Source organism: Notamacropus eugenii, chromosome 5 (genome assembly GCF_028372415.1).
Source record: "Notamacropus eugenii isolate mMacEug1 chromosome 5, mMacEug1.pri_v2, whole genome shotgun sequence".
Lineage (NCBI taxonomy): Eukaryota > Metazoa > Chordata > Mammalia > Diprotodontia > Macropodidae > Notamacropus > Notamacropus eugenii.
In genome coordinates this window covers 419,361,928-419,377,302 of record NC_092876.1, presented here as the reverse complement: position 1 = coordinate 419,377,302, position 15,375 = coordinate 419,361,928, and the positions used below count along the sequence as shown (strand labels likewise).

At 35.2% G+C, this 15,375-nt stretch overlaps 1 protein-coding gene across 3 annotated transcripts in view; it reads left to right on the top strand.

The window, feature by feature from the left end:
• Window positions 1-15,375, top strand: part of LTN1 (listerin E3 ubiquitin protein ligase 1) — a 98,290-nt gene that overhangs the window by 18,754 nt on the left and 64,161 nt on the right. For all 3 annotated transcript variants that reach the window (XM_072614928.1, XM_072614929.1, XM_072614930.1), the window contains 4 exons: window positions 9,176-9,228; window positions 13,008-13,188; window positions 13,653-13,826; window positions 14,337-14,527. In XM_072614928.1, coding sequence (XP_072471029.1) covers window positions 9,176-9,228; window positions 13,008-13,188; window positions 13,653-13,826; window positions 14,337-14,527 — 599 coding nt within the window. The remainder of the gene's footprint in view (window positions 1-9,175; window positions 9,229-13,007; window positions 13,189-13,652; window positions 13,827-14,336; window positions 14,528-15,375) is intronic.

Below are 15,375 nucleotides of genomic sequence, written 5' to 3'. Positions count from 1 at the left end.
TTCCAGTTCTATTGAAGTCCTTTTTTTCTTTTAATCCTCAAGGAGCAATAAGTTTGTTTTGCTATTGCCTCCCAGTTGGTCAATCAGCAAGAAATTTACCAAGCACTTACTATGTGCTAGACACTGTGGTAAGTGCGGAAGGTACAAAAAAAGGCAAAAATGGACTTCCAAATATTCCATAAGGACTGTTCGTTCTAATAGAGGAAACAACCTGTAAATATCTAGATATGCAATCTATCTAGCTATCAGTCTGTCTATCTATCTATCTGTCTATCTATCTATAGAGAGTAGTTGAAGGTAATCTGAGGGGGAGAGGTAAGACCTGGGAAGGTCTATAGTAGGTGGGATTTGAGTTGTCTTTTTCTTTGTTTGTTTGTTTGTTTGTTTGAGTTGAGTCTTGAAGGAAGCCAGGGATACTGAAAGACAAAAGTGAGGGGGCATAGCATTCCTAATATGAGGGAGAGCCTATTCAGAGACCTGGAGGTAGGAGATCAGGTTTAAGAAATAAGTAATTCAGTGTTGCTTCGTCATGGGATGTGTGTAGCGGGCAGTAAGATGTAAGAAGACTGGAAAGGTAGGAAGAAGCCAGGTTATCACTACCTTTAAGTGTCAAACAGGGGAGTTTATATTTGATGCTGAAGATAATAGGAAGCCCTTGGAGCTCATTTTGGAGGGGTATAGTATTATTAGAACTATGGTTTGGAAAAAGGGGGGAAAACCATCTCAGCAGCTCAGTGGAGGATGGATTGAAATGGCAAGAGACATGAAGCTCGCTACTGTAAATGCAGTAATTCAGGTAAGAAGTAACTAGGGTTACATTCTGAACTGGGATTATAGCATATGACTAGAGAGGAGAAGATAGATATACAAGGTATGTTGGGGAGGGAGAAATGATAAATTTGGCAGTGGATTGGATACATGGAGCAAATTTGATGAATAGGATGACATTGAAGTTGTGAGTCTGGCGACTTAGAGGAAGGAGGTACCCTGGAGAGTGATAGGGAAGGGGTGGAAGGAAGATTTGTTGGGAAAGATGATGACTTCTGTTTTGGATATGATGAGTTTGAGATGATTACAGAGGCAGTGATTTTAAGATTTCCAGGAAGTGTTTGGAGATTCATGACTGTAGCTCATCAGAGAAACCAGGACTGGAATATGTAGATCTGGGAATCATCTTCATAGAGATTAATTCCATGGGAATTGATAAGATCCACAAAGCAGCAAGTGGGAGAAGAGAAGAGGACCCAATATAGAGCCTCAGGATATAGATAGAAGGTATAAAGTAGATGAAGAATTAGCAAAGGAGACTGAAAATAAAGAGTCTGACAGAAAGGAGGAGAACCAGAAATCAGCCTTAGGAAAACTTAGGAAAAAGAATCTGAAAGGACAAGGTCAGTATCAAATGCTTCAGGGAAGTCAAAGAGAATCAAGATTAAAAAGAGGCCATTTGATTGGGCAATTAAGATAGATCATTGGTAACTTTGGAGAGGGCTGTTTTAATTGAATGTTGAGGGTTTAGAAGAGAGTGGGAGGAGAGGAACTGGAAGCATCAATAGTAAATGGTTTTCTAAAGGTGTTTGGTTATGAAGGATAGTGGAACTATCAGAGATGGTAGTAAGCTTTAAGTGAGGGTTTTTAAGCATGGGGTAAGCAAACATATGCTTGTTAGGCAGTAGGGAAAAGTAGAGATGGAGAGAGGGAAGATGAGAGAGGGGAAATAATAGTGGGGGCAATTTTCTGGAGAATCCTAGAGGAGGTCAGGGATTGCTGTAGATGGCTTTGCCTTGTAAAACTACCTTTTTTTTTTTGAGACCAGAGTGAAGGGGGAGGTAGTGGAGGAATATATCTGAGTGATATGAAATGAGGAAGAGGGAGAAAAAGACAGTTCTTGGTGAATAGTCTCAATTTTTTCAGTGAAGTATGAAATTGCAAGATATCCTTGTGATTATTTAGGGGAGGGAGTGTCATGGAAGGGTTGTGGAATGATGAGAAATTTTGGAACACACCTGTGGAGGGTGGGAGGGTGAATCGGGAAAATACCTTGACCTTGCTACAATGAGGGCCCGGGTAGGATTAGATCACATAAATATGTAGAGAGCTCAGGTTACCCTTTTATGATTTTCTCTAGCTCCATTCAGTTACATATGAATAGCAAAGGAGGATAATGTGAGCAGGCTACACAAATTGGGGCTTGGTGTGGTGTGATTTATAGTAAGACAGAAAAGTTGAGTTTGTTCAATAAGGGTTCAAGATAGGAAAAGGAGGAGAGCGTAGCATAATCAGTGTAGGAGTGATCGCTGGATAATGAACTGGGGTGTGGAGGGAATGGAAGTCACAATGAGGATCGAGAACAGTGTTGGGGATCATAAAGCACAGGGAAAGAAGGAATAATAAAAAGATTATAATCAGTTAAAGGAATTTCAGAGTTCATGAACATGGAAGTAGGGAAACTTCATAGGTGATGGCAAGGGTAGCAGAGAGAGATTGTAGATCATGGGAAGTGAGTAGATGCAGGAACTAGGATATTAAGGTATTGGAGGAGTAGCAGCATGTATGATGATATCCCCTCTTATGAGTGCAGGTGATGAGAAGAGAGGTTGTGAACCCAGCGCTAAACTCAATGAGAAATAGGAGAAAATGCTGTGGAGTCCATAGATAATAACTGTCAGGATCTGGATTGGGTGATAGATTTGGAGAGCATGAACCTCAGGAGGAGAGGTTGCTTATTGAAGGTAGTTGAAGAAGGGCCTTAACTTAAAAGTGGCAATGGAGAACAAGAAGTATTCTCGTCCCCACTGTGAACACTGAGTGTATATCAAGAATTTGGTTAGCTGGTGGGTTGGTGTCCTTCATTCTTGAAGGGGACCAAAATGGCATCATGTTGGAAGTCAGGGTACAGTATGTTTGACTGTGGCTGATCAGATCGGTCTTTACTGATAGGATGAGCTCAGAATGCCGTATCATAGTTTGGGCATGAACTTGTAGAGGGGAGATGTCTCTAAATTTGTGCATCTCACATTTTTCTTGAGCTACTGCAATTCTGTTTTGCTCATAGATCATAGTGACTTCTTTGATGTGGGCGTGCCATGCTGGGCAGTCCTTTGCCAGTGTTTCCCATATCATGCAATCAATTCAAAAGTTCTTCAGAGAAATCTTGCTAGTGTCCTTGTATTGCTTTCTCTGATCTCCATGTGAACACTTGCCTTGTGTGAGTTCTCCATAAAATAGATTCCTATTTTTTCCTTCCTCAAAAAGAGCCTTGTAAATATTTTTTTACATCCTTATTCAGAGCTTGTTTGGCTTAGGACAAGTCCCTCCCCTTATTCTATTGTCTCTCTGATTTTTCCTTCTTCCGTGTCTTTACCCACTTATTTGCTTGTTTTATAGTTTTTTCTCTGCTTTTTTCTCTCATTTAGATACAACGCTTTATCATTATGTAGTCTCTGCCTATTCTTGTAAAGAGTTTCCATAGTAATGGAATTAATTGTTCTTTTACGTTTTATAAAAAATTCATTTGGTTCAGGAGGTTTTTTTTCCCTTTGGAAGTTAATTTATGACTTGTTCATTTGTTTTTCTGATACTGGATTTTTAAAATAATTTTTTGTTAATCTGAATATTTTATGTTTTTGTATATATTCATCCTTTCCCTCTAAAAGTACTCTAGTTTTGTTAGTATATAATTGGGCAGAGAAATTTCTGATAAATTTTAAATTTCTTTTTCAGTTGTTACTAATTCTCCTTTTTCATTTTATAGTTTGATTTACCTCTCTTTAAAACTCAAATTGGCTAAATGTTTTTGTTTTTGTTTTTTTCAGAAAAAAGCTTCTACTTTTATCAATTTTTTTTGCTTTGGATTTTATTAATTTCTTTTTCAGAATTTTTACTTTGTTTAATTGGGTTTTTTAAAATTTATTTTTGTTGTAATTTTTTAAATAGTGTGCTCAATTCATTAGTTTTTTTTTCTGATTTGTTGATGAAAGCTTTTAGAAATATAAATTTTCTCCTTAGGCCTGCTTTAGCTGCATCCAGTAAGTTTTGGTATGTTGTCTCATTATAGTCATTTTTTCTTGATGAAAATTTTGTTCTTTTACTCATTACTCCTTTAAAATTAAGCTATGATTTAAAATTTTTTCTCCAGAAGTCTTTTATAATTTTTAGTACATTGTGATCAGTGTATCATGTATTTAGTATTTCTGTTTTTCTGCATTTTGTTGTTGAAGTCTCCATATCTTCATGTGTGTTCATTTTTTTGTAAAGGTGCCATGTATGACTGAGAAGTACAGTATATCCCAAAAGTCCTAGTGCAGTTTTAAGCTGTAATAACTTTATAAGTACAAATACTTCAAATTTATTTTAAAAATAAGGTTATTTCAAGTTTTAAAATATTGGTATGTTTCTTATAAAAATTAAATGTAACCACCTTCTAATGGTTGTAGCAAGGTGTCAAACTCACTATCTGCAAAACTCCCAGTTGTAGTCTGAACCAGATAATGTTCATTTATGATTTTCTAAATCAACTTGTGGCTCACACAGATCCATTTCTATTTGAATTTTATATCACTGCTATATATCTAGTCAATTTTTTCTTTTTTTTTAATTTAATCAATTTATTTGTTTTCAGTTTTCAGCAGTCACTTCCATAAGTCTTAAATTTTCTCTCCCTTCTTCTCCCTTTCCTCCCCAAGACGACATGCAATCTTTTATGGGTTCTACACATATATTCTTATTAAACACATTTTCACATTAGTCGTGGTACATAGAAGAATTAAAATGAATGGGAGAAATCATGAGAAAAACCAAAATAAAATATAACACAAGAGAAAATAGTCTGCATCTTTCTGTGTTCTGATTCCATAGTTCTTTCTCTGTGTGTGGGATGGCTCAGGTCCCTACATAAATCAGTTACTCAGAGGCCTCTCAAAGTGATGACAGAAAAGTGATTTATTCGATTCTCGAGAAGTGGGGCTCACCTGTAGGAGTAGGAAAGCCGAAGACAAAGAACAGGACAGTGATTTATATAGACCCTAACGCAAGTCCCTCCTCCCCCCACTGACCATTATCCTCATTAGCTGAGAATATGGTCTTACATTCTAGACACGAAATCTAACCAATCCCTTTTGAAATGAAGACATCGAGGAATTATGTAAGTTTTGTCCAATCATTGAGACCCTAATATACTACACAGTTTTATATCCTTATATGGAACTATTCTATTCTAAAAATATTGTCACCTTGAGCCTTTAGGCCTTACCTCACCCCTGGGAGAAAAATTACAATCTGAGGAGTCTTCACTAAGTCTATCCCACTCATCTGGAGGTGGATGGCATTTTGCCTCAAGAGTCCTTTGGGAGTATTTTAGGTCCTTGCATTGCTGTGAAGGGCTATATCTATCAGAAACAGTCCTCGCACACTGTGGCTGTTACTGTGTATAATGTTCTCCTGGTTCTGCTCATTTCACTCAGCATCAGTTCATATAAGCCTTTCCAGGTTTTTCTGAAGTCTGACTGTTTGTCATTTCTTATAGCACAATAGTATTCCATTACATTCTTATACCACAACTGTTCTGCCATTCTGTAGTTGATGGGCATCCCCTCAATTTCCAGTTCTTGACCACTACAAAAAGAGCTACTATAAATATTTTTGTACATGTGGGACCTTTTCCCATTTTTGTGATCTCTTTGGGATACAGCCCTTATCCAGTCAATTTTCAAACTTTGAAAAAACTTTTATCACCTTCTGCTCAGTGACTTTGTATTGTGTTGATAGTACTAGCCTTAAGAGCATCCAAAGAGAAAGATTTTGATGTCACGAGAAAAATTCCCAGGTGACACAGATAGCCAAGTAAGAGGTCCTTCTTTATCCATCCATTTGTATCATACAGAAAATGTCACATATGAAATATGTAATGACAGGGTGCTGTCTTCTTAAAATTAAAACTTTATTCAAAATATACAACTGAATAGTTGTAAAATAAATTTAAATGCTCAATTGAAGATTTTAAAAAAGTTTTTGCATTTATACTTTTGAAAGTTATTAAAATTTAAAACTGCACTAAGACTTTTGGAACATCTTGAAATGTAAACCTTTATTTTCATTCAATTGCCAGATATCTGTTATCTTCAATTTTTAAAATTTCTTTTCATAATAATGATAGCTAGCATTTATCAAGTTCCTTAATATTTTCAGAGCACTTTAGATTTCCTATACTCATTTATTCTTACAACAGTCCTGTGAGACAGGTTCTCTTTTTAGGTGCTATATTCAGGTTCTTCATTTAGATTTATCTAGTTCTAAACAAGAATATGTCAAGAATCTGCTATTATAGTTTTAGTTTCCATTTATCCTTCCAATTTAATTAATTTTTCCCTTAAACATTTACATATGCCTTTTTTGTACAAGTTAAATATTAATATTTATTCATCACCTATTGTACCTTTAAGCATAATTTAGTTTCCCTGCATATCTTCTTTTATCATTTATATATTTACTCTAGCTTTATCTGAAATCATGATTGCTACCCATGCTTTTTTTGAGTTTAGCTAAAACTTATTGTATTTTGTTCCAGTCCTTTATTTTAACTTTTTGTGAATCTTTGTTTTAGGTATGTTTCTTGTAAACATATAATTGAATTCTGATTTCTAATCCATTCTGCTCTCTTCTGTTTTATGGATTTCATCCTGTTCACATTTAGGGTTAGCATTATTATGTCTTTCCCTTCGTCTTGCTGCCCTTTTCTTTTGTTTCCATTACCTACGTTATAAATAAGGTGGTCTAAATAGCAATACTTTATAAATAAGGTAGTACAAGAAAGGGCGTTTTTGTTTCTTCGTGTTTGCTGCTCTTCTTGCCCTGCCTCTGATCCTAGGTTTTTATTCTTTCAGTCTATCTGTTATGATCCTCCCCTTCTGATATTGAAAGCTGTTTTGCTTGTGACTGTTCTTTTTTCTTTTTCCTTCCCCCTCTCCTTTTCCCTGTTTCTTCTCATTTCTCTTTTGAATTTAGTGTATTTCACTACTGCATTTGTGTGTGTGTGTGTGTGTGTGTGGTTCAGCCTTTGTCCAGTTCATATGAAAGTCAGGTGATTAGCACTGTTGGTCTCCCTGATTTCCTATATTGACCTTTATCTCCCTGGATCTTTGATGTTCATATCACCTTTGTTTTTAGGACCCAGTATGGCTTTTCAAGACAAAGTCCTGGGGACCTTGGAGTGTCTAGTACTTTGCACAATGCCAGACATATATTAGGTGCTTATAATAAGTGCTTGTTGATTAACTGACTTGTCTGAACACCATTGCATCCACACTGTTAGCTCCTATTCCTCATAATTTCCAAGGGCTATTCTCTATGTTTCTCCCTGCTCTGGGGCTTTCATGGAAGAACTCCCCACTCTTATTGTTTCTGCTCGTAGAACCCTGATGTCTACATGAGTCTTTGACTGATCTTTGGTTGAAAAGGGAGGCTGCTGACTTATTTACCTGCTTTGGTGTTGGCCTTGCTGGTGGACCCCTTTCCTTTTTCCTGAGGGCATTGAGCTGTCTTTTTATGCAGTTCTGCAATGGGAGAAGTCACTTATTTTAGTTTCTCATTGGATTTCTTGACCATTTTTTGGGCTAGTACAATTTTGATGTTTTTGTTGGACTAGGTGGGGAAAGCTCATCTGCCAACCCCTGTTTAGAAATCCATTTTGGCTGGAAATCTCTGTCATAGTTCTTTTCTGGATTTACCCTCACTTTCCTTTCCCAGTAGGCCATTGCTTAACAAGATAAAGAAAGAAAACTCCATAACTCCATAAGATAATTTTGCCAAACCAGCCAATGCATTGATGGACCTTTGTATCATGTGCAATGTTTCATATCCATAGTCCTCAACTTTTTCAATGCTGCCCTTTTTTCTTTTCTGGAGCCAGTTATGGGAATTTTAATCAGATAGTTTCACGTCATTGTTTTTCATTTATATTGTTATTACTGTATATATTGTTTTACTGGTTCTGTTTCCTTCACTCTATATTAGTCCTCCTGTGTTTCTCTGATTTCCTTGTATGTGGCATGTCTTCATATTCCATTAATGTATCACAATGTGTTTAGCCATTGACCAATTTGAGGGCCCTATTTTGTTTCACAAAAAAAAAAAATTACTGGATATTTTGATTTATATAGAACTTTTCTTTCATTACTTAACTTTTTTAAGGTTAACTTTTTGCCTGGTCAATTCAGCAATATTGTTAGCATCAGTTATTGTACTTGGCAGTGTTTATATAGGTTAAAAAAACCCACCAAAATAGACAAAAAATAAATGTGATGATGTTCTTCATAGGATTTTGTGATTTTTTTTTTTTTTGGACTATTTGCCCCCAGAGCTGAATGGCTTATAATGCTTGGAGTTCTCTCCTACTATATCGTGAAATAATTAATACCCTACTGTATTATGAAATTCATCAAGTTCTTAATAAACACATGTCAATAGTGATTGTTTCTGCTTGGCATACTTTTGTTTCTCTCACTCTCAGCTAGGTTGTGAGGACTTTGAGTAATATATAGGGATTATGTCTTATTTTAATCTTTAAGTCTCTCCTACTGTCTATTTCAGTACTCTGCATAAAGAAAGTTCTTAGTAATTATATGTTTATAATGAATTTGTCTGCTTGATTTTTTTCTTTCACTTTTCCACCATCACTTTTTGCTGTTGTGTCAGTTATACCTTTATCAGCTGTCTCTCATAAACTGCCTCCTTTCTAATTAGAATCTTTGGACTCGTGTCAATGGGGAACACAATGTAAGTTGTTTGAATTGGGTGAAGGACCTGAGATAACATTTTGTGGGTAAAATATACGATCTTTTGTTTTATGGCCATGGTGACATATTTTGCCTATTCATAGATTTTTTTTTTTGTTGCTTCTTTTTGGGTTTTTAGCTAGTTGAGATGATTAAGTGGTAGCTGTATAAATGTGTATATAAAACCCCTGAAAAAAGAGGAGAAACTCAAATCGGTTTTTTGCTGCTTTGTAGCAACTCTGGAAATAATTTTGCTAAGAAAGAGGTTGAAAATCTTAATTAAAATGAGTGTTATGGAATTATCTGTAACTTCTACATATCCATACTATTTCTGCATTCATTGATTGTGCTGTGACATCTCTTATTAAGTGATTAAGGTGTGTTTTTTTTTAAACCTTGTGTAGGTACTACAGGATCATCTTTTAAAAGAAACACCAGATACACTTAGTGACCCACAGTAAGTTATGCTGTGTTTCTATTTATCTCACATTAAAGGTGTACTTTTATTACTATGAGCCCACTTAGATATAATCAGTTATTCATTAAGTGACAAGTTAAAGATGGCTTCTAAATGTAGATTTTATTGGGGTTTATTAGAGTTTATTAGAGTTATACCAAAGTATACAAGAACTAAAATTATTTTCATCCAAGTATATTTTCTCTATTACATTGACTACATGGGGGGGGTAAAAGGTGATAGTCTTTCTTTGTTTTTTGATTTAATTTTTTAAGGTTTTGTTAATACTATTTTTTCCTTGTTTTTCCGTTATGTGACTTAAATAATTATCATTTCTGACCTTTATAATTGGGAACCTCTAGAGAATGGAAGACCTTATTTGTATAGTCTTTGAACCTTGTTTTGGAAAGAACTTCTAGCGCATCACATACCTATTTGTCTTCTAGTGATGTGCAAAATCATATTTTTATTGCAATATTTTCCCTTGTGTTTTGATTTTGAAAATAACATTTGAATTTGTTCCATCTTACTTCTTCCCTGGCCGAATGTGGCAGCACCCCTTTTCCCTTTTAGAGAATGATTAAAGAATCATAAATAACCTTGTGAACATAACAGGAAGTTGTTTAAAGTGGCATCAGGTAGATCATGCTTTTGGAGTCTTCATCAAAGAGACGTGTCTATTTCATCCCTGGATTCACAGTGGTTTTAGTGCCTGTGCTCATCCTATCATCATCAGCTTTCATAGTTTTTTAACTTCTAGAATCCTTTATTTAGTAATACATAATCCACAGGCAAAGTGGTGATAAGAGAGGGATGGTGGAAATAAATGTAGCCTATTACAATAAATAGAAATAGTAAATTATAGTTTTAAAACAACCAAAATAATATGTATGATGTATGTATATATAATATATGCTGTATGTATAATGTACAGTGGAAACTTAAATTCTATCGAGTTAAGTGTTTCCTATGTGTAAGACATTGTGCTAAACACTGGGCATACAAAGATAAAATGGTCAACAGCCTCCGCCCTCAAGACATTTATCTTCTACTGGAGGATATAATATTTAAATGGATAAATATTTACATGAGAATTTGAGGAAAAGGGCAGATCTGGAAAGGTTTCCCATAGGAGGTAGAACATGAATTTAGCCTTGAAGTAAGCTCGGAAAGCTAGGAATTCTAAGAGGTGGACTTGAAGAGGGAATGCATGCTAGTACGTTGCTAATGTGCTGTTTGTTATTTGGATGTGAGAGATGAATTCCTGTTCAGCAAGTTAATTGGAACAGAGAATGCATGAAAGTGTAGTAATGTAGAGTAAGCCTAGAAAGATAGTCTGGAGCCAGAGTGTAAAGGGCTTTAAATGGTAAATTGAAGATTTTTAAAATTTTATTTTGGAGGCAATAGGAAACTATTGAAGAAGGTTGAACAGGGGAATGATTTTGAACAGGGAATGATTAAACCTGTGCTTTAGAAAGATTTGTTTTGTCAGCTCTTTGGAGGAAAGTTTGATAAAGAATCTTCAAGCTGTGGAAATCTAGTTTTTGTAGGCTTTTGAAATAGTCAAAATAAGGGGTAATGAGGAACCTGAATTAAGGTAACCAAGTATATTGAGAGAAGGGAATAAATATGTGATATCTTGTTGAGACAGAATCATTGAGATTTGGTAACAGTTTGGATATGGGAGATAGAGAAGTCAATCATTTAACAAGTATTTTGTTATGTTCCTTACAGTATGCTAAGTAGGAGAGGGAGGAAAATAGAAACAAAAAGCAAAAACTAAAAGGAACAGTTCCTCCTCTTAAGAAGTTCGTGGTCTGATGGGAGAGACAACTTGCAAACATCTATGTACCAACAAAATATATACAGCATAAATTTTAAATGCAGTAATATTAAGAGAAATTGGGAAAGGGAGAGAGAAGAGTAAAGAATGATGTCTAGGCTGGACCCAGATGTCTGTGGAGGAGACAGTGAGGCTGGTGACTTGGCACAGTCTCGCCTCACTTAAATCCAATTCACTTGCAAATCAACACATCACCCTCATGTCATTGGTCTTCTTTCACAACGAGGTGATTTCCCTAAATTTCATGTCTGATGATGTTACTTTCCTACCCAAATAAACTCAAGAATCTCCCTGTAGACTCCTGGATCAAATATTAATTCTTCTATTTGGTGTTCAAAGCCCTTCATAACTTAGTCTCCTCCTACCTTTCTAGCCTTCCTCCCTACCATCATACTCTTTGATTCAGTGACACTGACTTTTTTTTGCTGTTTCATGAACTCTTGTTCATGTCATCTCTGGACACTTTCTGTGACTGCTCCCTGTACTTGGTATGCTGTCCCTCCTTGTCTCTGCCTATTGGCTTCCATGACTTCATTTAAGTCTCAGCTAAAATCCCATCTTCGACAAGAAGTTTTTCCCAATTCCTTTATATTCTAGTTTCTTTATTTCCTATTTATCCTCTATATTGTTTGTATATGTGTTTTGTTTTTTCCCCATTAGATTGTGAGCTCCTTGAGAGCAAGGACTCTGCTTCTTTTTGTATTCCCAGTACTTAGCACAGTGCCTGACACTTCATAGTGAGGGAATTGAGGATATTAGAACAGAAAGTGGTAGCAGATATTGAGTGAACCACACTGATTGCATTTTGTGACTTAATTTTGGAGTTAGTTCAGTTCCCTTTCTATTCAGTTATAGGTCTAGTCCAATTTCTGTTATATAAGAAAAGTTTATTCAGTTATGGGAATTGTAAGAGGACTTTATTGCATTAGAACCTAGGTGTGTGTAGCTAGGAAGTTGAACCACCTCTGCCTGCTGCTTAGAGACCCTTAACTATGGACCTAGGTTATTCAGATCCAAAGATTGATGCAAGGTGTTTTCTCACAATTGCACATCTCAAGGAACCCATATTTCTTACCTGGATCTGTAAAGGTCAGTTTCCGTGTTCCTTTAATTGAATAAGATACTTGGTGGGGGAGTGGGACACCCCTTTTACTGATTTCAGGGAATTGTACCTGTTCATTCTCCCTGTCCCAACTTAGGAACTCCCTAATCTTTCCTCCATTTAAAAATCAGGTCACCTGATTTTGTATCCTGGTTAATTGTTTTCTTTTAATTAATTGGTCTTATTTGATTGTCCGTCTCCCTGTATTTGAGATCTATTGCCATAGTTGAGGAAAGCTACTGCTCTCGATTTGTTGGGCAATTGGCATACATTGATTCATTTCATTTTTCACCCACCACAGTAGAAACTTAATAAATGGTTTATTGATTGATTGATTATTCTCAGTAAGACAGAAAAGAAGAGAAAACCTTGGAGGTCAGTCATAGTGAGAGGGTAGGACAAGAATGATCCTCCATGTTGGCAAGCCTAGTACTAATGGTTGGAGTACTCCAGGCGAAAATCTCTGATTGTAAATTTTCATTTGGTCATCAGATCTTTATTAACACCTACATTATGGTAAGGCATGATGGTAAAAATTAAGTATATCATTGATATGCTTATATGTACATTTTTTCTTTCCTAGAGTATAAGGTCCTTGAGAGGAAGAATTAATCTCACTTTTGACTTAATATTCCCCTTAGCACAATGCCTGACACATAGTAAATAGATACTTTTTATATGCTTGTTGATTGATTAATTTGGTAGTTGCTGTATGTAATGGCTTTATATTGAGCATTTGTATCTTGATACAAATAATTGTTACTTTTATTGTTTGTTTTGTGCATATTTAATACATATTCCATTACCCCTACCCCTTACCCCTTTCAAATTAAGAACTGTTCCAGAAGAAGAAAGAGAAGCCAAATATTTTCGAATTGTAACTTCTTCCATGTTGGCTTTAAAGAAACTGCTTTGCATGTTGCCTTCTAGTGAGCTTGGCTCTCTAGAGGAGAAACTCAGACCTCTTCTATCACAGAACAAATTCTGGAAGTATGGAAAACATAGTTCACCCCAGGTATTTTGTCCTTTTTACCTTTTAATGCCTATCTTATCTCTCTCCTTTTTCGATACCTTAAGTAAATACCTATTTACATTTCTGTGATCAATTCTGGCTGATTATTTGAATTAAACTTTGTCACTTTTTAATCATTAATGCTTTATATTTGACATTTTACATACCTTAATATCATAGGTATCTGCATATCTATTCACAAGAACCCAGAGCCATTTGTATTTTCCTGTATTGTTATGGGAAATCAGAATTGAAATTCCAGTTAATAGATTTGAAAATTGTTCTTTTTTAATGTGCACATTAACTGCTCTTTATTTTTTTTAACCATAAACAAACCATATCCATGTATTTTATTTGGATATTTATATGTGTGTAACAGAAATGAAAAAAAGTAGGCCTTAGTTTTAACATAAACTTTTTTAAGTGCTCATAACTTTTATATTACTTTTCTTTGTTGTCTCTTTTAGGTTCGTTCAGCTTTTTTTGAGTTAATTTCTGCCTTATGTCAGTATATTCCTCAGTCTGTGAAAGCAGAGTCATCCAGAGTATCTCCTGCAGTTCTAATTAACATTGACGAAAGTGATCCAATGGTTTGTCCACTTCTTTGGGAAGCTGTGCTTTATATCCTTACTACCATTGAGGTATGTAAGAGAACTTCAAAATTATTTTTGTCCCTTGTATGTAATGCTTCAGTGTCTAGTTTTAGACATAAAGCAGTCCATTATGAAAACTAAAAGATGGTAGAAGAAACTTCATCCAAATCTTGGTACAAATTTTAATCTGAATATAGAAATGTAATTCACAAAACTATAGTTTCTTACTTAAAAGCAGCAACCATTAATACCTAGTAACTTGCAGACAAACAAGAGCAGCATGTGTGAGTTTTAAAAGGTAGGTGAAATTAAGCTGTCATTTTCAGAAAGTAACCCTAGTAGAATTATTTTAAACCAAATGCCTGTCTGTGTGAATTCTGATCAACACTGATTTATGTTATGATTTTGACTATATCATGACTGATTAATGCTGTGATTATGTGATTAATCTCTGTGTGGTTTTTTTCAGAATTTTATTTTTTTAGAGGGGGAGAACATTATAGGAAGGGATAAATTGAATGATTCATTATATTTCTGTTTTTTGTTTGTTTTTGATAGGACTGTTGGAATCATGTAAATGCAAAAAAAAGTGTGTTTCCCAAACTGTCAACTATACTTAGTGAAGGAGGAGGGGGCCTAGCTACAGTTATATATCCTTATCTCTTGCCTTTTATTAGCAAGATTCCTAGTGCTACTACAGACTTGAACATGGAATTCTTCAGAAATTTTTTCAGTTATATAACTAAAGGGTAAGATAATCCTAAATCTTTATTGTTAAAGTACAAATAATTTTCTTTGAAAGTAGAGAAGTAAAAAAAGAAATATAATGTGTTTCCATGTATCCAATGCTTTAGAATAGTAGTAGTTTTGTCTCTTGGACTAGATGTGTGAATTTATAGGTGTTCTTTTGACAGGATAAGGGAGCATCTTATAGTTAATATACCTTATTGTTGGATAACTATTCAACGGCACCATGTGAAGTGTGTGGAGCCAGCAAGAGAAAGTAGAATGACTTAGTGATCATGTCACTGTGGTATCTTAGATAAGTCACAAATCTTCTGGGTTTCATTTTCTTCTGGAGAATGTGATTGAACTGGATAATCTTTAATAGTCTATAATCCTCTACACTTACAGCTTTGGACATGTAATAGATAGAATGATAGGCCTGGAGTCAGAAAGACTCAAGTTCAAATCCTGTGTTGGACACTTACTAGTGTGTGGCTGTGAACAAGTCACTTAACCTTTTCACTTTCCTCATTTATCAGATGAGGTGGTTTAGCCTTCATGGCTTCTAAGGTCTCTTACAGCTGTAAATCTGCGATCCTATGAATAAGATTCTTCAGCTGTTTCTATATTCTAGTCAGTATAGTGGGAGTGTTGAATTTGGAGTCTGTTACCTGGGTTGGAATCCCAGGTCTTCCATTTACTACATTTGTGATTTTGGGTAAATTACTTTACTTTTCTGGGCCTCGTTGTTCTCATCTGTAAAATGAGGAGTTTGAACTAGATGTCTTCTGAGATCACTTCCAACTGTGTATCTCTGATCTTAAATATTACCTACTTAAATGTGTTTTAAAATCATAGTCTAATAATTCTT